Source organism: Geotrypetes seraphini, chromosome 7, assembly GCF_902459505.1.
Source record: "Geotrypetes seraphini chromosome 7, aGeoSer1.1, whole genome shotgun sequence".
Taxonomy (NCBI): Eukaryota; Metazoa; Chordata; class Amphibia; order Gymnophiona; family Dermophiidae; genus Geotrypetes; species Geotrypetes seraphini.
Genome location: NC_047090.1, coordinates 62,513,882 through 62,540,820, shown reverse-complemented (window position 1 = coordinate 62,540,820; position 26,939 = coordinate 62,513,882). Strand labels below are relative to the sequence as shown.

The 26,939-nt window shown below is 46.2% G+C and overlaps 1 protein-coding gene across 4 annotated transcripts in view; it reads right to left on the bottom strand.

Annotated features, from left to right (window-relative positions):
• EFCAB6 (EF-hand calcium binding domain 6) overlaps positions 1 to 26,939 on the bottom strand; it is a 474,908-nt gene that overhangs the window by 376,850 nt on the left and 71,119 nt on the right. For all 4 annotated transcript variants that reach the window (XR_004540188.1, XM_033953069.1, XM_033953071.1 and 1 more), the window contains exons 6-7: positions 16,760 to 16,896; positions 2,376 to 2,491 (exon numbers count right to left, since the gene is read on the bottom strand). Coding sequence is in view for 3 of the 4 variants with exons in the window: in XM_033953069.1 (XP_033808960.1) it covers positions 2,376 to 2,491; positions 16,760 to 16,896 (253 nt within the window). In the remaining variant the exon portion in view is untranslated. The remainder of the gene's footprint in view (positions 1 to 2,375; positions 2,492 to 16,759; positions 16,897 to 26,939) is intronic.

The following is a 26,939-nucleotide window of genomic DNA, read 5'->3' as shown; positions in this document are numbered from 1 at the left end:
CAGCAGGCGGGAAGGCTGTCACGCATGCTTGGTGCGGGCAGTCAAAAATTTTCTTAAAACTTAAAGTGACAGTTCACTTGTCATACTGTCCATACCAGGCTCCGTGGATGATGTCACCCATATGTGAGAATATGCTGCCTGCTTGTCCTAGGAGATATATATATATATATATATATATATATATATATATATATATATATATATATTTAGGGAGGGGGTTGTCTCTCTTCTTTTCTTTCCTATGGTCTCCGGAGTATTGTTGTTATTCTACCATCTACATGTGACCTTTCCATGGTCCATTTCTTGGTTCCTGAGCTTGTTGCTCAATTACAGTTATTAACTTGATACTTTTATACTTACAGATTTTCCCATTTGATATGGTCTGTATATTTCTTGCAACCATAATTGTAGTTGTTATTCAAGCTGTGTATTTGACATATGTATTATAATTGACAATTCAGAATGTATTAACTTTTAAGTTTATTTAAAATATTTGATTTAATCACAAAATCCAAATCCAATGCGATTTACATTTGGTTAAAAATTAGATTAAAATAAAATTTTTTTAAAAAACAGGACAATTAGTACTAATTATAATAAAATAATGCATTTGAGAAAGGGAGGCAAAAAAAAAAAAAGTGGCTTAAATACAATCCAAAAACAAACAAAAAAAGGGATAGATAATAAAACAAGAGGTTGGGGGACGTTACCCACTTAATTTACTTGGCAGTGTTCCTAGTCCAATGTAGAATCATAAAATTTAAATAAATCAGTTAAAAGCATCATTAAAAAGCCAACATTTTAGGAGACTTTTAAACTTGCTGAGTAATTTTTCTTCTCTTATTTAGATAGGGAGCGAATTCCAAATTTGCGAGGCTGTAAAAGAGAAAATCACATCCCTCCTTAAATAAATGAATTTTAACGAGGGGACTACTAGCAAAGATTTTTCTTCAGATCTTAAGGATTTTGTGGGAATATATGCTATTAGAAATCTTTCTAAGAATGCACATGAGATTTACAAATTCTGGGGAGAAGCTTTGTGCAGGGGATATAAATTAATTCTGCAAAATTTGGTTTCATGGAATCTGATTGGTTTCATGGAATCCATGCATCTGCACTTTGCATCTTTGCAAAATTTGGGCTCTGGATGGAACTTTTTACCCATTTCCTGGACCCACAGCGGTCCCCCAGCCCTGGAAAACACGGATGGGGCTAAGCTCAAGGTTCCCGCCCCTCTCTTTGCGCACTGTAGCACACAGTATATTGACACTCCTCTGCTGGTCATCCACTCAAATTTCACATGAAATGGTGTTAACACACCCTGAGGAATCCATCCCTGCTGATTTTTGTCAAAATTGAGGTGTTTAGAGACAGATAGAGGCTTCAGAAAAATTTAAAAAAAAAGTTTATTTAAAATTCAAGATGGCCACCACCAGAAAAATCACACCAAAAATAAAAAATGCTGAAATAGAGGTTTTGGATATGGAGGACCTGAACCCTGACCTCAGAAACAACCCCCCCCCCCCCTCAATTTTCCCATAGGAAATAATGAGGCTGTACTTACAGTTTTGTGAAAATGCCTGCCTGTCAGCTTTCTCTGCAGCTGGAAGAGATGGATAGGATTTTCTGCCTCAGAAATTTCAAATAATGACTCCAAGCCAGGAAATCTTCAGGCTGCTAGTTGCACTGACCTTATCTGAGACCTCCAACCCCATGGCACCTCAAAATGTGATGGGGGGGGCAAATTACATAGCTGGCTCCCTGATACCCCAAGGGTTCTTACTCAGGGTGCCAACAGCCTGCACTCAAGCCACTGAAAAATTCAGGAGGCGAGCTGACTCCCAGGGGAACGAACCCCAAGCCCTGAAGCAGCATACAGCCAGCTGGCTCCACAGGTTCACCTTAAGATTTGCCCTGCGAGCTGCAGTCCAACTCTGTAGAACCTGCTTCATTTCCCAGGCAGAGAATCCCAAAATATGGGATCTCGTTTTTTTCTGAGGCTTTAATGCCCTAATTTGAAACCAAAAATAAGAAAAACTAAGCAGAATAGATCTGAAACACCTCTGCACAGTTCACTTGTAGAAGGAAAAACTGAAAGGGTAAATACATACAACTTTCAGTACCTCTCACATTGCCATTGCAAAACCCAGTTTGTGGGAATGGATTGATCACCTAACATATGTACTCCTGAGTAGATGTAACAGATATGTGTTTTTTAGACTTAAAAAAAGATATGTACAAATTAAAGCAAACCTACCTGTGTACTACTTTCTTTACTGCAATAAACTTCACAGGTAAAAAAATACCTTCTAGGTCTGCCAAAATGTGGGTAATCATATTATCAATATTCTTACAAATACCATTTTTATATCTACCTTGTGTACATTCTGGGATCAGTCTCTTGTTTCCTGCTAAATTTAAACCAAGATTCTTCAAAAGTTCTGTATAATCAAGTGTATTGTCTTTGGTAGTAGAATAGCGATTCCAAAATCTGTCAAATTAAAAGTTTTTAGTTATAAGAAATTAGAATTAAATCATACAAAGAAAACTGCAATAACAAGTTATGAGATTAACAGAATATAGAAGCAAACTTAGAATGAGCAAAACAAATTAACTTTGCTACTAGCTTGATATCATTTATTTTTATCAAAACAATTTGTATTAAAACATTTGACTGAGAACGAGACTAAAAACATCTTAAGGCTTGATTCAGCTAATTTTTTATTTAAAATTATTTCTAGTAAAATAATATGCACCATATTTGGCAAATATGAATAATCACAAGAACAAGGTAACAAGGAGCATAAGGCCATCAAGAACCACTCACCCAAGCTTTCATTAGAATGTATATACCAGTGGTCTCAAACTCGCGGCCTGGGGACCACATGCAGCCCACCAGGTACTAATTTGAAGCCCTCGGTATATTTATCATAATCACAAAAGTAAAATAAAACAGTGTCTTGATCATATGTCTCTTTAGTTATAAATGACAATATTATTATTAAGATTTAGCCATAAGGAAAGATTTATAAACTATAAAGAGTTTTACCTCATGCAAAATTGTCATTTCTTTAATAAGTCATTAACTATTTTTTCTGAGGCCCTACAAGTACCTACAAATCCAAAATGTGGCCCTGCAAAGGGTTTGAGTTTGAGACCACTGGTATATACTGTATGCTTAACTAAGTCATTTACAAGACTACATTTAAGGGTTCATTTACTAACAGGTACAATGGTGAGAGCAACAAATCCTCCCTCCACTACCAGACATTAAAAAGTAACACAATTCCTTGCAAAGACACTCACTCTGCACTAACCCTACGTATGAAAGGTCAGTACTGCAAATATTCTACACTACCAGTATAATTCCAGCTGGAAATAGAAAGACACTGTCTCAATCTGTCTGCTGCCGTTGATACTCGATACGCTATCCTCGCTGGGATTCCAGGGTTCTGTTCTTTCCTGGTTTTCTTCCTCTCTCTCCCATCTTACTTTCAGTGTATGTTATGGTGGATCCTCCTCCGCTGCCATCCCGCTGTCTATCGATGTGCCTTTCTTGGGCCCTTCTCTTCTTCATATATATCCCCTCTCCCGGTAGGTACACTGATCTCTTCCCATGGTTTTCAATATCATCTCTATGCTGATGACTCCCAGATTTACCTCTTTGCACCAGATATCTCTAAAGGAATTCAGGCCCAAATCTGTTTGCCTGTCCGACATTGCCACTTGGATGTGTCAACAATGTCTATCCTTTGAGTGACCATGAGGTAGACTGCAGGTGGCACATGTCACATCATTTGTCTTTGCGGGTATTAGTGAGGGCAACCTTGGGGGTATTGGTATCAGTGGGGGGGGCAGGGGGATGCATGGTTTGTGGCTACTGGGTGAGTATTGCTATATGGTGTTTTGTGTGGCGTGAATGTGACTGCCTTGAGCATTCAACATTAGGGAGAGGTTTCTGTATGTTTTTATGGATATTGAAAAATGCAACAAGATTGTCACTAGTCATGTGTGGGATTACCTCTCTTGTGCATGATTTATCCTATTGTGGGTCTGTTTTCCCCTTCTGGTTGATGCTAGAAGGGCAAGTGAATTGTATTTTTGAACCATAGTTTACATGTCCCACACTTTCAAATCTACTCTTTGCCACCTATGGATATGTTGTAGATGGTCAATATCCTTTTTTGTGACATTTGTTCTTGTTGCACCAATAAAGATACTTAAAAAAAGAAAAAGCTACAGCCTCAGCACCCTGAGGTTGTGGATTCAAATCCCATGCTGTTCCTTGTGAACCTGAGCAAGTCACTTAATCCCCCAGTGCCCCAGGTACATTAGATAAGAGTGTGAGCCCACAAGGACAGATAGGGAAAAATGTTTGAGTACCTGAATGTAAACCACTTAGACTATAAGTGGTGTATATAAATACAATAAATAAATAAATAAGGCTGGTCAAGAAACCATGAGTTCAGCCTAACAATACTCATCAAGGCAATCGGTGAATCAGAGGAACCAAAAGCAGCCACATTGATTCTATAAAACTTGTTAAAAGTATGCAAGGAGGACCAGGCAGCAGTCCTGCAAATCTCCTCCAAAGAGATCGCTGACAACTCTGCCCAAAAGAATAAGCCCTCACTGAAAGAGGGGGCTTCTTTCCTGCAAAAATATAGGCAAATGAAATAGCTATCCAGATCCATCTTGAAATGGTGGCTTTCAAAGCCAGTCTGCCCTTATGGGCAGGACCCACCAGTATAAACAAGTGGTCGCAAACCCGAAACTTGTTCATGACCTGAAAGTACCACAACAAAAGCCTGCACACATGCAGCAACTGCAACACTCGGTCCTGCTTTCTCAATCCCACTACTACTACTATTAATTATTTCTGCAGCGCTGCACAGAGTCACAAAGAGTAAGAAAACAGTCTCTGCTCGAAAGAGCTTACAATCTAAACAGGCAAGACAAACAAACAGGATGTCAGGGATACAGTTAAGGGGAACGGTTAATCAGTGGGCTGGGTTGGAGGGCAGAGGAGCAGGGTTATGGATTGAAAGCTATATCCTGAAAGAGTAAAGGTAGGCAGCCAGATATCCTGGTTGATGTGGAAACTGAAAACCACCTTTGGGAGAAAGGAGGGAACAGTGGGCAGACACACGCTGGAATCTGGAATCCGAAGAAAAGGATCTCTGCAGGTTAAAGCCTGAAGTTTGGAAACCCTACGGGCTGAAGTTATGGCCACTAGGAAAAATGTCCATTAAGGATGCCTGCTCCAGATGTTCATAGAGCAGACGAGCCAGCGATCGGAGAACTAGATTGAGATTCCAAATTGGACAGTAGCCGTAGCGGGAGCCAAAGCCTCAATGTGTCCCTAAGAAACCGAACAATGTCTGAATGAGTGGCCACAGAGCCTCTCAGAGGCTTAGGACCCAAACAAGAAACCAATGGCCAAGCCCTTTTCCAGTCTGTCTTGAGTTGAGAATCAGAAGCACTGACGACAAAGACGGATCCTCGTGCTTCTGGACATACCATAGAAACATGATGACAGATAAAGGCAAATGGCCCATCTAGTCTGTCCATCTGCAGTAACCATTATCTCTTTTTCTCTTAGAGATCCCACGTGCCTATCCCAGGCCCTTTTGAATTCAGACACAGTCTCTATCTCCACCAAATCTTCTGGGAGACTGTTCCATGCATCTACCACCCTTTCTGTAGAAAAGTATTTCCTTAGATTACTCCGGAGCCTATCACCTCTTAACTTCATCCTATGCCCTCTCATTACAGAGTTTCCATTCAAATTAAAGAAACTTGACTCATGCACATTTATACATTACATAGGTATTTAAACGTAAAGCTATCTATTTAAAATGTAAAGCTAGCTATCCTCTTCATAACCTCTAATTTCTTATTATGTCCTTCCCTCATTTATTGAATTACCTGTAAATCGTGTCGAGATGATGTGGTATACAAACTTACAAACTTAAAGTTTAGTTTAGTTTAGTCTCTATCATATCTCCCCTCTCCCGCCTTTCCTCCAAAGTATACAGATTGAGATCTTTAAGTCTGTCCCCAAAAGCCTTACGATGAAGACCACATACCATTTTAGTAGCCTTACTCTGGACCGACTCCATCCTTTTTATATCTTTTTGAAGGTGCAGCCATCAGAATTGTACATAATATTCTAAATGAGGTCTCACCAAAGTCTTATACAGGGGCATTAATACCTCATTTTTCCTACTAGCCATACCTCTCCCTACACAACCTAGCATCCTTTTAGCTTTCGCCATCACCTTTTCTTATTTTTAATTCAATTTTTATTAAACTTATTTACTTATTACATGCCTCAGGAAACAGGATACAGCTATTTCAATCATTTGTATTACAGCCGATAGTTATATAATCATGTACTTCAGGAAAATTTTTTATAACAAGATCCCCTATAAGCCCACTAATCAAAAGGGGGAGAAAAGGAGGCCTTCTTATTTTAAGAATAAACAAAGAAAAATTATAAACAAATTGATGACATCGCAATTGAATTTACCTTATAGAGCCTTCCTCATTAAACTAATCTCCTGTTTCTTCCCTCAGATCCTCAGTCTAGATCTGTATCTTAAGCTTTTTTTGAGAAATGCCCTCAATTGTTTGGGAGCAAAGAAAAGATACCTATTTGATTCAAATACAATTAAGCATTTACAGTACAAGGAAAATGTAAAAAGAAATTGGCGCCCAGGAATAACACCTGGGGGTGCAACATCAAAAACTGCTTCCTTTTTTCCTGTGTCTCCACACAGATATCAGGAAAAACCCAAACATTTCCTTCCAAAAACAATTTATCTTTATTCCGAAAAAAACAGTCTCATCACCCAGTCTTTATCGGACTCAAAAACGAATGTCACCAGGAGTGCAGATCTTATACTCTCTTTTTCAGTAGATGTTTCCAATAACTGAGTGACATTCAAACTGTCCATGGATAATTCTCCCTGGACTTGAATTTGTCATTTTTTCCCCCAGGACAAAGTAGACTCGGGAAAAGGAGGCACAGCTTCCTTTGGGACTCCCAGAACTTCCATCAGATATCTCTTAAGTATTTCAATGGGAGCTATATTCTTGGATTGACGAAGCGTAGATTTAACCTTCTGGTATAATTCTCCATTTTCTCCACTTTACTACTCAATCCCACTAATCCCTGATCATAAGCCAGTGCGCTAGGTTTACTTTACTTCAGATCTTTTTGAGCTTCCTCCATTTTCCTCTCCAATTAAAATTTTTTAGATTCCTGGGTGATAATTCTGGTCTTAACCTCTTGCAATGAATTATCCATCAAAGTTCTGTTACCAACCGCAATCTTCTCCAAGCGTGCAACAGCATCCCAGATGGAATCTAAAGTGACATGTAAAGGTTTTATCATAAGTACAATGCTGTGATCTCCAGTATTCTGTTGTTGACCAAATTCCACAGCCCTGGAACTTCCTTGGGGCCATGAACCTTCCACAGCTCCTTCAGACTCCAAGGGGAGCTCAAACTCAGCTCTCATACTGGTCTCCTGCATACCAGCATCTCCTCTCACGCTCTGGAGCCTCCCTCCTGGCGACGAGTTTTCCACAGCGCTTCTCTCTCCCTGCGGGCTCATCAACTGCTCGGCGTTCGTCTCCTTATCTGAATCCATGGGCAGAAGTCTTTCTCCTGAGTTTAGTGTAATATCCAGCGTGGGTAGGGCAGTCTCCTCACCAGCACCCGTTCCGGGGAACATCTCCGTGGGGATCAGAAATCGTTCCATGGTGGAAAAGGGATTCAGAGAGGACTCAGAAGGGTAAGTCCTAACTTTCCCCTTCCTCTTACCCATCGTGGCCGCAATTTCAATAGTGATATCGCTTAAGGAAAAGTTTCCAAACTCGGAGCCCCACAGTGTCTGATCAGTTAAGACGCCATCACCTTTTCAACCTGTTTGGCCACCTTAAGATCATCACATACAATCACACCCAAGTCCCACTCTTCTATCATGCACATTAGCTCTTCACTCCCTAATCTGTACTGTTCCCTCTGGTTTTTGCAGCCCAAATGCATGACCTTGCATTTCTTAGCATTAAATTTTAGCTGCCAAATTTCAGACCATTCTTCAAGCTTCACCAGGTCTTTCTTCATGTTATTCACACCATCTGGAATGTCTACTCTATTGCAGATTTTCGTATCATCCGCAAAGAGGCTAATCTTACCCGACCCTTTAGCAATATCATTTATAAAAATGTTAAAAAGAAGAGACCCAAGAACAGAACCTTGAGGCACACCACTGGTAACATCCTTTTCCTCAGAGCGAACTCCATTGATCACTACCCTCTGTTGCCTTCCACTTAAGAACATAAGTAATGCCTCCGCTGGGTCAGACCTGAGGTACATTGTGCCCAGCAGTCCGCTCATGCAGCGGCCCAACAGGTCCAGGACCTGTGCAGTAATCTTCTATCTATACCCCTCTATCCCCTTTTCCAACAGGAAATTGTCTAATCCTTTCTTGAACCCTAGCCCTCTTACGCCCTCTGGAAGCGCATTCCATGTGTCCACCACACGTTGGGTAAAGAAAAACTTCCTAGCATTTGTTTTGAATCTGTCCCCTTTCAACTTTTCCGAATGCCCTCTTGTTCTTTTATTTTTCGGAAGTTTGAAGAATCTGTCCCTCTCCACTCTCTCTATGCCCTTCATGATCTTGTAAGTCTCTATCATATCCCCTCTAAGTCTCCTCTTCTCCAGGGAATAGAGTCCCAGTTTCTCCAATCTCTCAGCGTATGAAAGGTTTTCCATACCTTTTATCAGACATGTCGCTCTCCTCTGAACCCTCTCGAGTATCGCCATATCCTTAAGATATGGCGACCAATATTGGACGCAGTACTCCAGATGCGGACGCACCATCGCCTGATACAACAGAAGAATAAGTTCTTTCGTTCTGGTAGTAATACCCTTTTTGATTATACCTAGCATTCTATTTGCTCTCTTGGCGGCCGCTGCACACTGTGCCGTCAGCTTCATTGTCATGTCCAACAATACCCCCAAGTCCCTTTCTTGGGTACTCTCCTTCAATAACATCCCTCCCATCGCATAGCTGTGTCTCGGTTTCTGCTTCCCACATGTAGTACTTTACATTTCTCAACGTTGAACTTCATCTGCCATCTCGTCACCCATTCTCCTAGTTTGTTCAAGTCCCTCTGCAATTCTTCGCAGTCCTCTTTAGTCCGAGCTCCATTAAACAGTTTGGTGTCGTCTGCGAATTTTATTATCTCGCACTTCGTCCCTGTTTCTAGATCATTTGACCCAGCCTGTCACTTTGGGACCCATCCTGAGGGCACTCAGTTTATTTATTAGACGTCTGTGTGGAACACTGTCAAAGGCTTTGCTAAAATCTAAATACACCACATCTAGTGCACATCCTCTATCCAGTTCTCTGGTCACCCAGTCAAAAAAATTGATCAGATTTGTCTGACTAGAACTATCTCTAGTAAATCCATGTTGCCTCCGGTCCTGTAATCCACAGGATGGAGGGAAGGAACAGAAAAGGAGAGAAGTTGGACATAAGGAATGGTGTGGAGGGGGGATAGAGATACTGGATAGGAGGGTAGTTGGGAAGAGAAAGGGAGAGATGAAGGACCTTGGGGTAGTGGGGAAGGAGGGAGAGATGCTGGATGAAAGGGTAGTTGAGAAAGGAGAGATGGTGGATCTGGGGATGATGGGATCCATCGCTGCAGCTATGGGGATGGAGATGAAAAAAAGGAAAGATGCCAGACTTCCGGAGGATTAATGGGAAATGGAAGAGGAGGACACAGATGGAAGATGGATGGTTAGCACCGAGAAAGAAGAAAACGACAAATAGGCAAGAGACCCTGGCAAGCGAGTTATCAGAAGACAACCAGAGCATGGGACCAACATGATTTGAATAATGACCAGACAACAAAAGGTAGAAAAAATAATTTAATTTTCTGTCAGATTTGAAATGTGTATCCTGCCAGAGCTAATGTTAGACAGCAAGCGTGAACTAGGATTTAATGAGAGAGGAAAAGTCTTTTTTATTTATTTTGTTTACATCACAGAGCCGGCATGGGATTGGAAAGGTTGTAACCCTATACTTTTACTAAAACTAAGGGGTCATTTTATTAAGGCACGCATTTAGCGCTAGCTAAAATGGTTAGCGTACCTTAATAAAAAGACCCCTAACTATCTTAATAAAAAATTTGGCCCATGACTTAGCCTATGTTTTAGATTTCAGCCCCTTATGTGATTGAGTTTGACACCCCTGCCTTAGAGGATGAATCACCAGACCACTGCCAAATTCACAACATCCTATGTGCTGAAATAGAGTATGCCGAGAGCTTGATCACCACTCTGAATAGATCAAACAAGGTGTCCACCACATAATCCATACCTAAAATTATAAAGGGGAGATCATGGAGCACACTAGTGTCTGGATCATGGTGAAGCTTTGAATGACGGCAAGCTCTGGCCACAAAGGAAGCGGCAGCTTTCAGGTTGGAAACCAAGAGTCAAAGAGTCATTTAAGGACAAAATCAATCCTGCAGTCCTGTGTATCCTTCAGCATGACACCCCTCCCCCCATCACTAAACAAGTAATAGGAAAATTTAAGAATCTAAGATTCTTGTTTCTAAGCAAATTTTCTAAAGTCTGTATCTTCATATGAAGATACAGACTGAAGGGCTCCTTAGCATTTTTATTTTTTTTTTGCTACTTCAGCTTGTCTGCGGTGTTCTTTGCTCACAGGTTTAAAGACAATAGACTGTTTTCAGTCCAATTCTTTATATGTGAGTTTGCAAACCATTGGACCCCTGAGGAAGGTGTGTTTGCCGAAACACGGACCGTGTAGGGTCCGGTTGGATTTTTATTACTGTATTTTTTATCATTGTACTTTTTTAATTGAATTTTCATGGTTTTATATGTCAGTGTTTAATAAATTATCTCCAGAACATCTGTATCCACAGTTTTTGTTTTTGTTTTCATTGGTGACCTGCGCCACCAGGGAATCTTCTTTTGGGGATGCAAAACACTGATTAAACGTGTCTACCATCAGATAGAGCTTGGACATGGGTCTAGTAACTCTCACTGAAACAAAGGGTTTCAAGAAAAGTGTGGAATAACTTGTAAGTTTTATGGCACCATATCATTCTCTTCTTTCAGCAGCCCCTTCATATCTTCATATGAAGATACATACTTTAGAAAATTTGCTTAGAAACAAGAATCTTAAATCTTGATGATACCTTCTGCAAACATCACGGGTGAAGGGAAGAAACCCACATATCAAGCCTACTATACCCTTTGCACTAAAATGTGGACATCTGCAAAGCAGCTACTTGGTCCTTCATTCACACCTTCACTTCTCATTAGTGTTTAGAACAAAACTCCAGAAGAGACAATCAGTTTGGGCAAGCAGTTGTTCAAAATCTTTTTACTTCCTGAGCACCAACCTTCCCTCCAACCCTCCAGGGCAGTGTTCTTCAACTGCCGGTCCTGTATTTACATAGGGGTAATCTGTTCTGGTAGGAATGAATGTTAAAAAGCATATAGTGTGCTTTGTGCAGTTTAATTTTGTGGTTAACTATTATGTGTTATTAATAAGATTACAGTGGTACCTCGGTTTACGAGTGCACCGGTTTGTGAGACGAACAGTTTGCAAGACAAGCAAAACATTTGCAAAATCGGCACCTCAGAAACCGAGCTTGCCTCGATTTGCAAGCAGCGCCCCCCGTGATCTGGCACCCTCCCCCCCGGGATCCGGCATCCCCCCCGCTCGCGTCGCACCCCCCCCCTCCCTGCCGCGATCAGAAATCCCCCAGCACCCACCCAAACACGCTGCTTACACCCATCTGGCCACCGGCACCGGCACCAACACACAGGACATGCCTGTGCCGGTGCCCGAAGATCTGCGTCTTCTTCTTTGCTGGGCCTTGAGCATCTGCGCATGCTCAAGGCCTTTGAGTTCACGCTCTCTGAATCTCAGAAAGAGCGTGAACTCTAAGGCCTTGAGCATGCGCAGATGCTCAAGGCCCAGCAAAGAAGAAAACGCAGATCTTCAGGCACCGACACCGGCATGTCCTGTGCGTTGGTGCCGGTGGCCAGATGGGGGTAAGCAGCGTGTTCGGGTGGATGCTGGGGGATTTCAGATCGCGGCGGGGGGGGGGGGTGCGATGCGAGCAGGGGGATGCCGGATCATAGGGTGGAGGGTGCCGGATCGTAGAGGGTGGCGGATCACGCGGGGGGCTTTCGGGGGGAGCAATACCGGTTCTCGGGGGGGGTAGAGCAATGCCTCTGGCCTCAGGGGGTGTGGGTGGGTGGGAACGAATCAAGCGAATTTCCCTTAGTTCCAATGGGGAAACTCGCTTTGATATACGAGTATTTTGGTTTATGAGCATGCTTTTGGAATGAATTATGCTCATAAACCAAGATACCAAGGTATATATGAAAAATGAATGGAAAAAATAGTGTTACAATTAGTACTATCATGGGGGCAGGGTCTGAGGCAGAGATGGGCGGGGGTCTGGCCCACAACTTAGCCCAGTGCTCTTCAACCGCCGGTTAAAGAACCTGCTCTAGGGTTTCACCAGGCTTATGCATAGTTAATATTTAACCTCTTCTAGAGCCATAATCCTGACAGCTTGGGAGTCCCACATGTGAGAATATTATGCCTGCTTGTCCTCAGAGAAAGCAAAGATACTTATACTTATAACAAGTGTCCTCCAAGGACATCAGGCTTATTTTCTGATAACCCATCCACCTCCTCTAGTTGGATTCTTACATAAGAACATAAGAATTGCCGCAGCTGGGTCAGACCAGTGGTTCATCATGCCCAGCAGTCTGTTCACGCAGCGGCCCTCTGGTCAAAGACCAGCACCCTAACCGAGACTAGCCCTATCTGCCCCCGTTCTTGTTCAGCAGGAACTTGTCTAACTTTGTCTTGAATCCATGGAGGGTGTTTTCCCCTATTAACAGCCTCCGGAAGAGCATTACAGCTTTCTACCAGTCTCTGGGTGAAGAACTTCCTTACGTTTGTACGGAATCTATCCCCTTTCAACTTTAGAGACTGCTCTCTCGTTCTCCCTACCTTGGAGAGGGTGAACAACCTGTCCTTATCTACTAAGTCTATCCCCTTCAGTAACTTGAATGTTTCGATCATGTCTCCTCTCAATCTTCTCTGTTCAAGGGAGAAGAGGCCCAGTTTCTCTAATCTTTCGCTGTATGCCAGCTCCACCAACCCCTTAACCATCTTAGTCGCTCTTCTCTGGACCCTTTCGAGTAGTACCGTGTCCTTCTTCATGTACGGCGACCAGTGTTGGACACAGTACTCCAGGTGAGGGTGCACCATGGCCCGGTACAGTGGCATGATAACCTTCTCTGATCTGTTCGTGATCCCATTCCCAGCATTCTGTTTGCCCTTTTTGACGATGCCACACATTGCATGGACGGCTTCATCGACTTGTCAATCAGAACTCCCAAATCCCTTTCCTGGGAGGTCTCTCCAAGTACCACCCCAGACATCCTGTATTCGTAAATGAGATTTTTGTTACCGATATGCTTCACTTTACACTTATCCACGTTGAACCTCATCTGCCATGTCAATGCCCATTCCTCAATTATGTCACGTTGCAGATCTTCACAATTCCCCTGACGTCTTCACTACTCTGAATAACTTCGTATCGTCCGCAAATTTAATCACCTCGCTAATCGTACCTATGTACAGATCATTTATAAAGAGCATGGGTGCAAGCACTGAGCCCTGGGGCACCCCACTGGTGACGCTCTTCCAGTCTGAGTATTGTCCATTTACCCCCACTCTCTGTTTCCTATGCTCCAGCCAGTTTTTAATCCACGTGATTATTTCACCCTCAATTCCATGGCTCGCAATTTTCCGAAGTAGTCGTTCATTTGGAACCTTGTCGAACTCCTTCTGAAAATCCAGATATACAATGTCAACCGGATTGCCCTTGTCTATCTGTCTGTTTACTCCCTCAAAGAAGTGCAAGTTCGTCAAACACGATCTGCCTTTGCTAAAACCGTGCTGACTGGTCCTCATCAGCCCGTGTCCGTCAAGGTGATCAGTGATGCTGTCCTTTATCAGTGACTCTACCATCTTTCCCAGTACCGAGGTCAGACTCATAGGTCTGTAGTTTCTTGGATCTCCCCTCGAACCTTTCTTGAAGATAGACGTAACATTTGCCACCTTCCAGTCTTCCAGAATCGTTCCTGATTTGATCGACAGATTGGCTATTAGTTGAAGCAGTTCTGCTATGGTCCCTTTCAGTTCCTTGATGACCCTCGGATGGATGCCATCCGGTCCCGGGGATTTATCGCTCTTAAGCCTATCAATCTGCCTACAAACCTCCTCTAGACTGACCGTCAATCCTGTCAGCTTTCCGTCTTCGTTTCCAGCATATAGCCTGATGGGTTCCGGTATACTGTGTACCGTATTTTCACGCATATAACGCGCGCGTTATACGCATTTTTACCTACCGCGCATACCCCTCGCGCGTTATATGCGTGAGCGCGGTATACAAAAGTTTTAAAACATAGTTCCCACCACGCCCGACGCCCGATTCACCCCCCCAGCAGGACCGCTCGCACCCCCACCCCGAACGACCGCTCGCACGCGCTCCCACCCGCACCCGCATCCACGATCGGAGCAAGAGGGAGCCCAAGCCCTCTTGCCCGGCCGACTCCCCGACGTCCGATACATCCCCCCCACCCCCGGCAGGACCACTCGCACCCCCACCCCGAAGGACCGCCGACTTCCCGACAATATCGGGCCAGAAGGGAGCCCAAACCCTCCTGGCCACGGCGACCCCCTACCCCACCCCGCACTACATTACGGGCAGGAGGGATCCCAGGCCCTCCTGCCCTCGACGCAAACCCCCCTCCCTCCAACGACCGCCCCCCCCAAGAACCTCCGACCGCCCCCCCAGCCGACCCGCGACCCCCCTGGCGACCCCCACGACCCCCCCACCCCCCTTCCCCGTACCTTTGGTAGTTGGGCCAGAAGGGAGCCCAAACCCTCCTGGCCACGGCGACCCCCTAACCCCACCCCGCACTACATTACAGGCAGGAGGGATCCCAGGCCCTCCTGCCCTCGACGCAAACCCCCCTCCCCCCCAACGACCACCCCCCCAAGAACCTCCGACCGCCCCCCAGCCGACCCGCGATCCCCCACCCCCCTTCCCCGTAACTTTGGTAGTTGGCCGGACAGACGGGAGCCAAACCCGCCTGTCCGGCAGGCAGCCAACGAAGGAATGAGGCCGGATTGGCCCATCCATCCTAAAGCTCCGCCTACTGGTGGGGCCTAAGGCGCGTGGGCCAATCAGAATAGGCCCTGGAGCCTTAGGTCCCACCTGGGGGCGCGGCCTGAGGCACATGGGCCCAACCCGACCATGTGCCTCAGGCCGCGCCCCCAGGTGGGACCTAAGGCTCCAGGGCCTATTCTGATTGGCCCACGCGCCTTAGGCCCCACCAGTAGGCGGAGCTTTAGGATGGATGGGCCAATCCGGCCTCATTCCTTCGTTGGCTGCCTGCCGGACAGGCGGGTTTGGCTCCCGTCTGTCCGGCCAACTACCAAAGGTACGGGGAAGGGGGGTGGGGGGGTCGTGGGGGTCGCCAGGGGGGTCGCGGGTCGGCGGGGGGGGCGGTCGGAGGTTCTGGGGGGGGGCGGTCGTTGGGGGGGAGGGGGGTTTGCGTCGAGGGCAGAAGGGCCTGGGATCCCTCCTGCCCGTAATGTAGTGCGGGGTGGGGTTAGGGGGTCGCCATGGCCAGGAGGGTTTGGGCTCCCTTCTGGCCCAACTACCAAAGGTACGGGGAAGAGGGGTGGGGGGGTCGTGGGGGTCGCCAGGGGGGTCGCGGGTCGGCTGGGGGGGCGGTCGGAGGTTCTTGGGGGGGGCGGTCGTTGGGGGGAGGGGGGTTTGCGTCGAGGGCAGGAGGGCCTGGGATCCCTCCTGCCCGTAATGTAGTGCGGGGTGGGGTTAGGGGGTCGCCGTGGCCAGGAGGATTTGGGCTCCCTCCTGGCCCGATATTGTTGGGGAGTCGGCGGTCCTTCGGGGGGAGGGATGTATCGGACGTCGGGGGGGGCATCAGGCTTTCAGGATGGGGACAGACCTTCAAGGGGGGACAGTGCACGGAAGTCAGGGGGGGTGAACGGAGAGTCGGGACAGCGCACGGAAAGTCAGGGCGGGCGAAAGGAGCGTCAGGCAGCATGCGCGGTATACCCGTGAGCGCGGTATACCAAAGTTTTTGTACATATCATCGTGATTTCTGCGCGCTATACCCGTGTGCGCGTTTTATACGGGTGCGCGTTATTTGCGTGAAAATACGGTACATCTTCTTCGGTAAATACAGACGTAAAAAATGTGTTCAGTTTGTTGGCAATTGCTTTGTCCTCTTTTAGCGCTCCCTTTATTCCATGGTCATCCAACGGTCTTATCTTTGTTACTGAACTATAAGTCCTGCAAACCAATATCGGGTGCGAAGGCGCTGGCATGCAGACAGTATGGGCACTGCCTTAAAAATTTAAAGCGACAGTGCACTTGCAGTGTCCATACTAGGTTCATGAATGATGTCACCCACATGTGAGAATGTATGCTTGCTGTCCTCAAAACACCTGCTACAGGTAAGTATCTTTACCTCTGGTATATGTTTCCAGCCTCTCTCTGAATAACCTCAAATAAACAAATAAACAGTAGGTTTTGCAGCCTAAAATCTTAATTCAGTCATACCATGCAACTATTTCTTTACTTACTTATTATATTCAGCATCTTTCATTCTAAAGCAGTATTTCTCCAGGACTTGTCTTAGTTCATGTCGTTGTATTTGCCCATTATGGTTGTAGTCAAAAAGTCGTAATGCTCGGACAATATTCTTAATATTCTTTGAAATCTATGTATTAAAAATTTACAGTAGTTACATTTTATGTTAAATTTTATTACACCATAATCGAAAATATGCTCATGATGCATTACAATTTAAAAATGAGTATAATAATGTACAACATTAAATAAAGGTATCAAATAAAACATTTTAAATAACACTGTATTCAGGAACACACTACTCAAAGAATTCACTTGTAATTCTCAATTTTCAGTGGAGAAATGACCTCAGTGTCACGTTGGATCAATAATTCAAAAAATCCTCCCGACATAACATCTTAAAATAAAAATCTGAAGGTGTGAACACATCCTTGGTCCAAAAAAACTCCACACTCATTCATTCAATGTTTGAGCAATATTCATCAACTATTTTTCATACAAAACTCAAAAACAAAGAAAAAAATTGAAAGACTTATCTGTTGCAAAGGATCTTCTCGGTACAGTATGTAAGCAGAGGCTAAAAGTACCGTATTTTCACGTAGATAACGCGCACCCATGTAAAACGCGCACACGGGTATAGCGCGCGGAAAACACAAATTTATGTACAGAAATTTTTGTATACAGCGCACACCCGTATACCGCGCATGCTGCCCGACTCTCCAGTCGCCCGCCCCGACTCTCCTCTGGCCACCCCGACTCTTCTTTCGCCCACCCCGACTCTCCTCTCCCCCTTGAAGTCCTGTCCCCACCCTGAAAGCCTGATGCCCCCCCCGATGTCCGATTCATCCCCCCCCCCGCAGGACCGCTCGCACCCCCACCCCGAAGGACCGCTCGCACCCCCACAGCCTCCCGACCCCCCCATCATGTAGAAGTTCCTACCGGTGTCCTGCTGCTTCCCCTCTTGCCCCGCCGACTCCCCGACACGATCGGGGCAAGAGGGAGCTCAAGCCCTCTTTTCCCACCGACTCCCCAACTCCCCGACAATATCGGGCCAGAAGGGAGCCCAAGTCCTCCTGTTTCTATGTTTCTATGTGCCTCAGGCCCCGCCCCCAGGAGGGACCTAAGGCTCCCTGGCCTATTCTGATTGGCCCAGGCGCCTTAGGCCCCATCAGTAGGCGGAGCTTTGGGACGGATGGGCCAATCCAGCCTCATTCCGTCGTTGGCTGCCTGCCGGACAGGCAGGTTTGGCTCCCGTCTGGCCGGCCAACTACAGAAAGGTACGGGAAAGGGGGGTGGGGGTGTCATGGGGGTCGGCCAGGGGGGTCGCGGGTCGGCTGGGGGGGCGGCCGGAGGTTCTTGGGGGGGCGGTCGCTGGGGGGAGGGGGGTTTGCGTCGAGGGCAGGAGGGCCTGGGATCCCTCCTGCCCGTAATGTAGTGCGGGTTAGGGGGGGTTAGGGGGTTAGGGGGTCGCCGTGGCCAGGAGGGTTTGGGCTCCCTCCTGGCCCGAACAACTAGCGGGGGGGGGTCGCCAGGGCCAGGAGGACTTGGGCTCCCTCCTGGCCCGATATTGTCAGGGAGTTGGGGAATCGGCGGGGCAAGAGGGCTTGGGCTCCTTTTTGCCCCGATCGTGTCGGGGAGTTGGGGGGGGCAAGAGGGCTTGAGCTCCCTCTTGCCCCGATCGTGTCGGGGGTGCCGCGGTTGGCTGGGGCAAGAGGGCTTGAGCTCCCTCTTGCCCCGATCGTGTCGGGGAGTCGGGGAGTCGGCGGTCCTTCGGGGTGGGGGTGCGGGTGCGTGCGAGCAGTCCTGAGGGGGGTGAATCGGACGTCGGGGGGGGAACTATGTAAAAAAAAATTTGTACAACGCGCTCACACGTATACCACGCAAGGGTATGCACGGTTTGTAAAAACACGTATAACGCGCGCATTATATGCATGAAAATACGGTAATAGAGGGTCTGGCAGTTATTCAATCAAAAATATAATTTCTCCAATGGACCCCTTCAATGATTCGATAGTATCCCGACAGGGCCCCTGTTTTGCCACAATGGGCTTTGTCAGGGGAATGAGCTGAAAAAACAAAAAATAATCAAGAAAACTTATCTCGTACAATGCCCATGTTTTAAGTTATATATAGGGCAGACTTCCAGGAAATTTCGTACTCGCATGACAGAACACTAATCATGTATATCATGCCAGCGGTTAGAAGCACCATTAGTTGAACATTGCTTAACATTTCAACATTCCTTTACGGACTTAAAGTGCTGGATCACCCGTGGAGGTGACTTTAAGACACTGCTGAGACAACGAGAGCAACGTTGAATGAATGAGTATGGAGTTTTTTAGACCAAGGATGTGTTCACACCTTCAGATTTTTATTTGAAGATGTTATGTCGGGAGGATTTTTTTGAATTATTGATCCAACGTGACACTGAGGTCTTTGCTCCACTGAAAATTGAGAATTGCAAGTGAATTCTTTGAGGAGTACACACGTGTGTTCCTGAACACAGTGTTATTTAAATTATTATAAGGAGTATTCTACTTGATTGTTATCAATAATTTTAACAAATAAAACATTAGATACAATAAAACAAGATAAAAATATTCAAAATCTTAACTGAAATATAACCATTAGCAACAAAACAAAACCCAAGTGAAGGGCCATAAATTTATCAAGGAGCCACTGACTGAAATACAATGGAAGATTAGGTTTTCATCTTCAATAATCTTCTTTCTGACCACATGCTCCTCCTACCTTAAAGAGAGAGTGAGAGCTTCCCCTGGGTTCAGTCCAAAAGCCAAGGAACATACCTAAACAAATCTATGACAAGGAAGGTGGTACTGGGGAAACTTACCAGCAACATAAACAATTGGTGAACTGGTCTGCTCTGCAAAACATGAAAACAAGCAATAAACAGAGACAAAGGCAAACGCAGAAAAACACTGAGGAACACTGTAGAACTAAGCTGCTGTGTAAAACAAGCACCCACATGAAGCAGCCTGTAAGGAGAATAACTGAGGCCAAAGAAAGCAGGCAATGCAGAATCCTCCAGGGACTAACAGAAGATTATTGAAGGTGAAAACCTAATCTTCCATTCTACGTTTTATGTCCCTTCTGGATTCAGTACGCTAGGTGAAATACCAAAGCAGTGGCAGCATCTAAGGAGGGACAGAAGAACCTACCTGCAACACCGAAGTCCCAAAAATAGCATCAGAGCAAGCTACCACATCCACCCAGAAAAAAATGGGTATAGGTAGGAAGAGCCACCCTGCAAATTTTATCTGGAGAAAATGTGCAAGACTCCACTTACGAAGCAGCAACACTCCTAGAGGAACGGGCCTGAAAGGAAACCAGCGGCAGCTCACTGTTGGGGCCATAAGCCTGCGGAAATGGCCACATGAATCCATCGGGCAATTGAAGTTATAAATGCAAATCAACTACACTGAGGCGGAGCAGATATCCGAAAATCATAAGTCCTCTCCAAAAGTGGAGCAAGATTCTCTTGATGTCCAACTTGCGGAAGATCTGATCCTTTTGCTCTGAGCCTGTGAAATTGAATGCAGGTAAACAAACCTTCTGGGTAACATGGAAAGCAGAAACTACCATTAGTTGAAAGGAAAGAACAATATGGAGAACAACTCCGGCGTCTCTAATATGGATAAAAGGTCTCTGCACTAAAGAGCTTGATGCTCCAAAATATGCCGTGCCGAGACAAAGGCAACCAGAAAGACAGTCTGAGCATCAGATCCAGAAGAGTAGCATCCTTAAGTGGCTCGAATGGGGCTTCTACAAGGCCCTACAGAACGATGGTAAGAGTCCATGAAGGGAAAGCATGACACAAGGGAGACTGCAAATGAAGCACCCCTCTCAGAAACCTGAATAAGCGACCTAGAACCCCTACGTACCCTGAAGCACAAAAAGCCTGCTACCGGAACTTTAAGGGAGATCACCACTAACCCTTATCTAAGCCTGCCTGGAGAAACAAGGACCACAAAAATGGGAGCCTGCTCAGGCTCCACCCGGTCCTTAGCATACCATTATTGGAAAGCCTTCCAGGCTGAGGCAAAAGGAGACATAGTTTAGGGTTTCTTGGACTTCAAGAGCATTGAGAGGATCTCCTCCAAAGAACCGTGCCCCATTAAGGCTGAGTGCTCAAGAGCCATGCTGGAAGACCAAAGTGTTGTGGGTCTCCATGGGCACAGGACCTTGACCGAGAAAATTGCTAAGAAGAAAGAGGGTGAGCTTTCTGTCGCACTAAAGACTGACAAGATCCGCACACACTAGATGAGGGCAAAATGGAGCAACTCAAATCACAAAGCTGGGATGCATCGCTCTCCAGTGGATGAGCTGACCAGCCAGAGGCCACGGAGGGAACACATAAAGGAGCTTGTGAGCTGGCCAGAGCTGAACCAAGGCATCCAACCCTGAGTTTCCGCACTCTGTTTTTCAACTGAAGAAGCACTTGCTCTTCGAGTTCTCTACTGAAGCCATCAAGGCCATCTGGGGCCGACCCCAGCACTGTACGATCAGATGGAAACACTTTCTGCAAGAGGGACCATTCTCCTGGGTCCAGGAATTGTTGACTGAGGAAATCTGTCAACTCCGGCCACGTATGCTGCCGAGAGAGACAGAAGATGTAACTCCGCCAGCAAAATAGCATGCAAGCTTCTTGTGCCCCCTTGATGAATTATGTTCGCCACTGCCGTGGCGTTGTCTGAGAATACTTGCACCACTTTTCCTTCCATAGTGGGCTGGAAGTGAGTAACATCAGGCAAATTGTCTAAAACTCCAAACAATGGAGCAGCCAACATCACTGACAAGGAAACCATCGCTCCTGAATAGAAAGGTCCCCACAGTGACCCCCCCTACCTGACATGCTGGCATTTATCTTAAGAGTTAACCACTATAAGATCCAAAGAAGCTTGCCCTGGTAAAGAGCCTCTCTATGAAGCCACCAGTGCAGACTTCTACACGCTGATTCTTTCCAGGGGAGCGGCATCTGATGTTGAGAAAGAAGAGGGACTCCTGTAAAGGGCTCATATGCATACTAGCCCAGGGGATCACCTCCAAGGTGGCTCCCATAGGCCCCAGTACCTGCTGATAATGCCGGGGTGTGGGAGCTGGAAGGTTATGCGAATGTTACGCCGATCTTCAAAAAAGGTTCGAGAGAAGATCCTTGAAACTACAGACCGGTGAGTCTGACCTCGGTACCAGGAAAGATGGTAGAGGCACTGATAAATGACCGCATCAGTGATCACCTTGATGGACACAGTCTGATGAGGACCAGCCAGAACGGTTTCAGCAAAGGCAGATCTTGTTTGACAAACTTGCTGCAATTCTTCGAGGAAGTAAACAGGCAGATAGACAAGGGCGACCTGGTCAACATTGTATATCTGGATTTTCAGAAGGCATTCGACAAGGTTCCACATGAACGACTACTTCAGAAAATTGCGAACCATGGAATCGAGAGTAAAATACTCATGTGGATTAAAAACTGGCTGGAGCATAGGAAACAGAGGGTGGGGATAAATGGACGATACTCAGACTGGAAGAGCGTCACCAGTGGGGTGCCGCAGGGCTGGGTGTTTGGACCCATGCTCTTCAACATCTTTATAAATAATCTGGACATTGGTACGACGTTTGAGGTGATTACATTTGCGGACAATACGAAGTTATTCAAAGTAGTGAAGACATAGAGGGATTGCGATAATCAAGCTCGTGACATAATCAAGCTCAAGAAATGGGCATCGACATGGCAAATGAGGTTTAACATGGATAAGTGTAAAGTGATGCATGTCGGTAACAAAAATCTCATGCATGAATATAGGATGTCCGGGGCGTTACTTGGAGAGACCCCCCCAGGAAAGAGACTTTGGAGTGCTGGTCAACAGGTCGATAAAGCTGTCCGCGCAATGCGCGGCGGCGGTGAATAGGATGTTAGGAATGATTATGAAGGGGATCATGAACAGATCGTAGAAGATTATCATGCCGCTGTACTGGGCCACGGTACGCCCTTACCTGGAATACTGCGTCCAGTACTGGTCACCGTACATGAAGGAGGACATGGTACTACTCGAAAGGGTCCAGAGAAGAACAACTAAAATGGTTAAAGGGCTGAAGGATTTTCCGTACAGTGAGAGATTAGAGAAACTGGGCCTCTTCTCCCTTGAAAAGAGGAGACTGAGAGGGGACATGATCGAAACATTCAAGATACTGAAGGGAATAGACTTAGTAGATAAAGAAAGGTTGTTCACCCTCTCCAAGGTAGGGAGAATGAGAGGGCACTCTCTACAATTAAAAGGAAATAGATTCCGTACAAATGGAAAGAAGTTCTTCTTCACCCAGAGAGTGATGGAAAACTGGAACGCTCTTCCGGAGGCTGTTATAGGGGAAAACACCCTCCAGGGACTCAAGACAAAGTTAGACAAGTTCCTGCTGAACCGGAACGTACGCAGGTAGGGCTGGTCTCAGTTAGGTCTTTGACCTAGGGGCCGCCGTGGGAGCGGACTGCTGGGTACGATGGACCACTGGTCTGACCCAGCAGTGGCAATTCTTATGTTCTTATATGACATGAGATCCAGAATGGGCCTCCAGACCTCCATCGTACTGTGGCATGATGAAGTATATAGAGGGTAAACTAAACTAAACTAAACCTTAAGTTTGTATAACGCATCATCTCCATAAAGATAGAGCTCGACACGGTTTACAGGTAATTCAATAAATGAGGGAAGGACATAAGAAATTAGAGGTTATGAAGAGGATAGCTAGCTTTACATTTTAAATAGATAGCTTTACGTTTTGTACTAGTACTAGTGCCTGGATGTTGAAGAGACACTACAAAGTAGTGTGGACCTTTGACTCCTTTTCCATTTGACCTGCTGGAAAGTCCAGAAACAAATCTGCAGGCAGGTAAAAGAAATATCTCTTGTGTCCCTCCCGAATGCTGTCCAGCATTCATTTATCCTAGGACATGCAACATCCACTCCTAGTAAAAATCTGAGGACATACAAGTCCACTCATAGTAAAACTGAGCTAGATGGTCCTCTGGAAGTTTTTTTTTAGGAGCATTAGATATCCGGGATCCGGAAGTCAGAGGACAGCTGTATCCCTGGAAATATCTCTAGGAGGAACAGCCCGAGGATCTCTGACACAAAAGGCAGGAGTGACGAAAATTACTATTGTCCCCTCCCAAAGTCCGGCAAGACTTGTTCACAGGGAGAGACTTAGGGTGGCGATCAGCAACACTGGCCATGAGATCATCCAGATCTGTCCCAAAAAGAAACCAACTCTTGAAAGGAAGTCTGCTTAAAGTGGCCTTGGAGGCGGTGTCCCCAGTCCAAGGACAAATCCAAAGAGGTCAGAATGCAGATACCCCATATGTGGTAATTATTCAAATGAGATCAGAAAGGGCATCCACCACATAATCCACACCATCCAGCACTAGCTGGGGCAGACATCTACTTCCGCAGAGGGCACTCTGCGCAATCTCATGTGACATGCACATGCCACCAAGAAGGCAGCCTCCACTTTGATGCATGAAGAAGCCATTTCTATGGAAAACTACACCTCAAATAAACAGCATCTGCTGATGTCCACAGTTCAAATAAACAGCGTGGACATCAGCAGACGCTGTTTATTTGAGCTGTAGTTTTCCACAGAATGTGTTGAAAAGTTTGTGGCTATTTTGCGTTTTGACTCCTGAGGCAGGCCCTTGTGGGCTGAAACACGATTGTATCAAGTCCATCATAATAAAAGAGACTGAACACCAATTGGTCACCTTTGTTGTTTTGTTTGCTGTTCACTGGTGTGAAGGCATTTCTCCTGTTTCTTTCCATGGAAAAAAAGAGGACAGCCCATTAAAATGGTCCATGACCTAACACTAACGTGGAAAGAGGATTCCAATTTTTTGCTCTTTCAGAACCCCAGCAATAAAATGATAGTCAAGGCTATACTTAAAAGGGCTGCTGATGGAGGGGTCCTCATTCAAATCCGGACTCTCAGGGTGACTGTGTTGACCAGTCCCAGCAAGGGTATCAGCCAGATCCAAAATAAAAGCAGTGTCAGATGACAAAAGCAGCATAATATCCGAATGGCATAATGGAGTCGAGTTCTGCCATAGTTGGATAAAAGGATTCCTGAAAAGGGACTTCTGCCACTGGCACAACTAGTTTAGAAGAAACATACGTGCCCGCTTCCTGCATCCAATGAGCTGGGTCCAAAGAATATACTTTCCAGAGGAGCTGAAAAAAGGTGTGGTGAAAAGTCACACCTTGTCCACTGTAGGGCCCTGCTGAGGCACTCGCATCACGCCAAAAAAGTCCCCCAGACTCGTAACGCAGGCATTAAGTGCCAAACTCCAGAATGGCCTCTGGGTGAGATATTTTTCTGAAAGTACAGACCCAGGCTGACTCCCCAGCCCTGGAGGACCTGAAGCACAAAAAGCCAGAAACTTCAGCCCCTCCCCCACTATGCTGCAGCACATGGTATATGGTCCTTGATCTGGCACCAATCCGGCACAATCAATGCATATAGATTAGGGGATGAGAAGTCCATCCCAAATTATTTGTAATCAAAATCAAGAGGTTTTGAGACAGAAATAAAACTTTGAAAAAGAGATTGATTAAAATCCAAGATGGCTGCCACCAGCGACTTCATGTCAAAAACAGCAAAAATAATCAAATTTTTTTTAAAAAAATAGCAATTTGGGGTTTGGGGAGATGGGAGACCTGAATCCTACCCTTAGATACTCTTAAAAATTAGTTTTAGAGAGTTTCACAGTCCACCCTGTCAGCATTTTTCACTGTAGCTGAATGGAGGAAAAGGATTTTCTGCCTCAGAACAGCTCCAAAATAACCAGACTTGAAGATCTTTAGACTGCCAGTCAGACACCGACTATAACCTCTGCCCCCATGGATCCTCTCCACACAACCGGGGGAAATGCAGCCTTTACCCTAAAACCCAGAGGGTAAAACCTAAAGCCTCTACGTTCAGCAGTTTAAACGGGAAAATGTCCATTCTCTTAAAAAAAGTCCAAAATAAGGTTTTTTTTGAGAATGGCCTGCCTCTACGTTCAGCAGTTTAAATGGCCAGCCCACCACTACGTCTAAATTTACAACACATAATCAACCCAAAAAAGCCTAAGTCCCAAACGCCCAAAACAAGAGTTTTTAGGCGAAGGAGGGGCCAGTCCTTTGCCTAAAAGCTGGATTCTGTAACCAGTGTCTGTCAAAAACAACACCAGTTACAGAATCCAACCCCCCCGAAACGATCGCGGCAGGAGAGATAGCTCATCTCCCCTGCCGTGATGGCCCCCCCCCCCCCCCGGAACCAAAACAGGAAGGATGGAGCCCAATCCCTCCTGCCCACAGCACACCCCCTACCCCCCATAAGATATGGGTAGGAGGGAGCCCAACCCCTCCTGCTCACAACGACCCCCCACTAAGATATGAGCAGGAGGGAGACTAACCCCTCCTGCCTATGATGTACCCCCCAACTAAGATACAGGCAGGAGGGATCCCAGGCCCTCCTGCCCATGACACCCCCCCATGACCGCCCCAACCCATAATCGCCCCCGAACCTGCAACTAGCCCCCCTACCCCCAACACCCTCCCTTTACTCACAATCAGTTGGCTGGGTGGACGGGTCCCAAGCCCGAATGATTGGGCCAGGCGAATGATTGGGCCAACCGGAATAGGCCCAGCTGCCTTAGGCCCCTCCTGTGCGCGGAGCTTTAGGCACATGGGGCCAACTCAGCCCATGTGCCTAAGGCCTTGCCCACTGGCCCCATGTGCCTAAGGCCCTGCCCACAGGAGGGGCCTAAGGCAACTGGGCCTATTCTGGTTGGCCCAGGTGCCTAAGGCCCCTCCTGTTGGCGGGGCCTTAGGCGCCTGGCCCAATCAGGCCCTAAGGACCACCATTCAGTGAATGGCAGGCCTGCCGGGTGGGTGGGCTTGGGACCCGTCCACCCTACCAACTGATTGTGAGTAAAGGGGGTTGTCGAGGGGTGCTGGTTGGGGGGTTGCGAGTTGAGGGGGTGAGTGGGAGTTTTGGGGGGGTAGTCATGGGGGTGCGTTGTGGGCAGGAGCTAGTATCTGCCTTATTCCCCATTTTCTGCCTCTCAGTCTGAATTTTCTTCTAGGGCCTGTAGAGGGAGTAAGAGAGCAGCAGTGCTAGGTT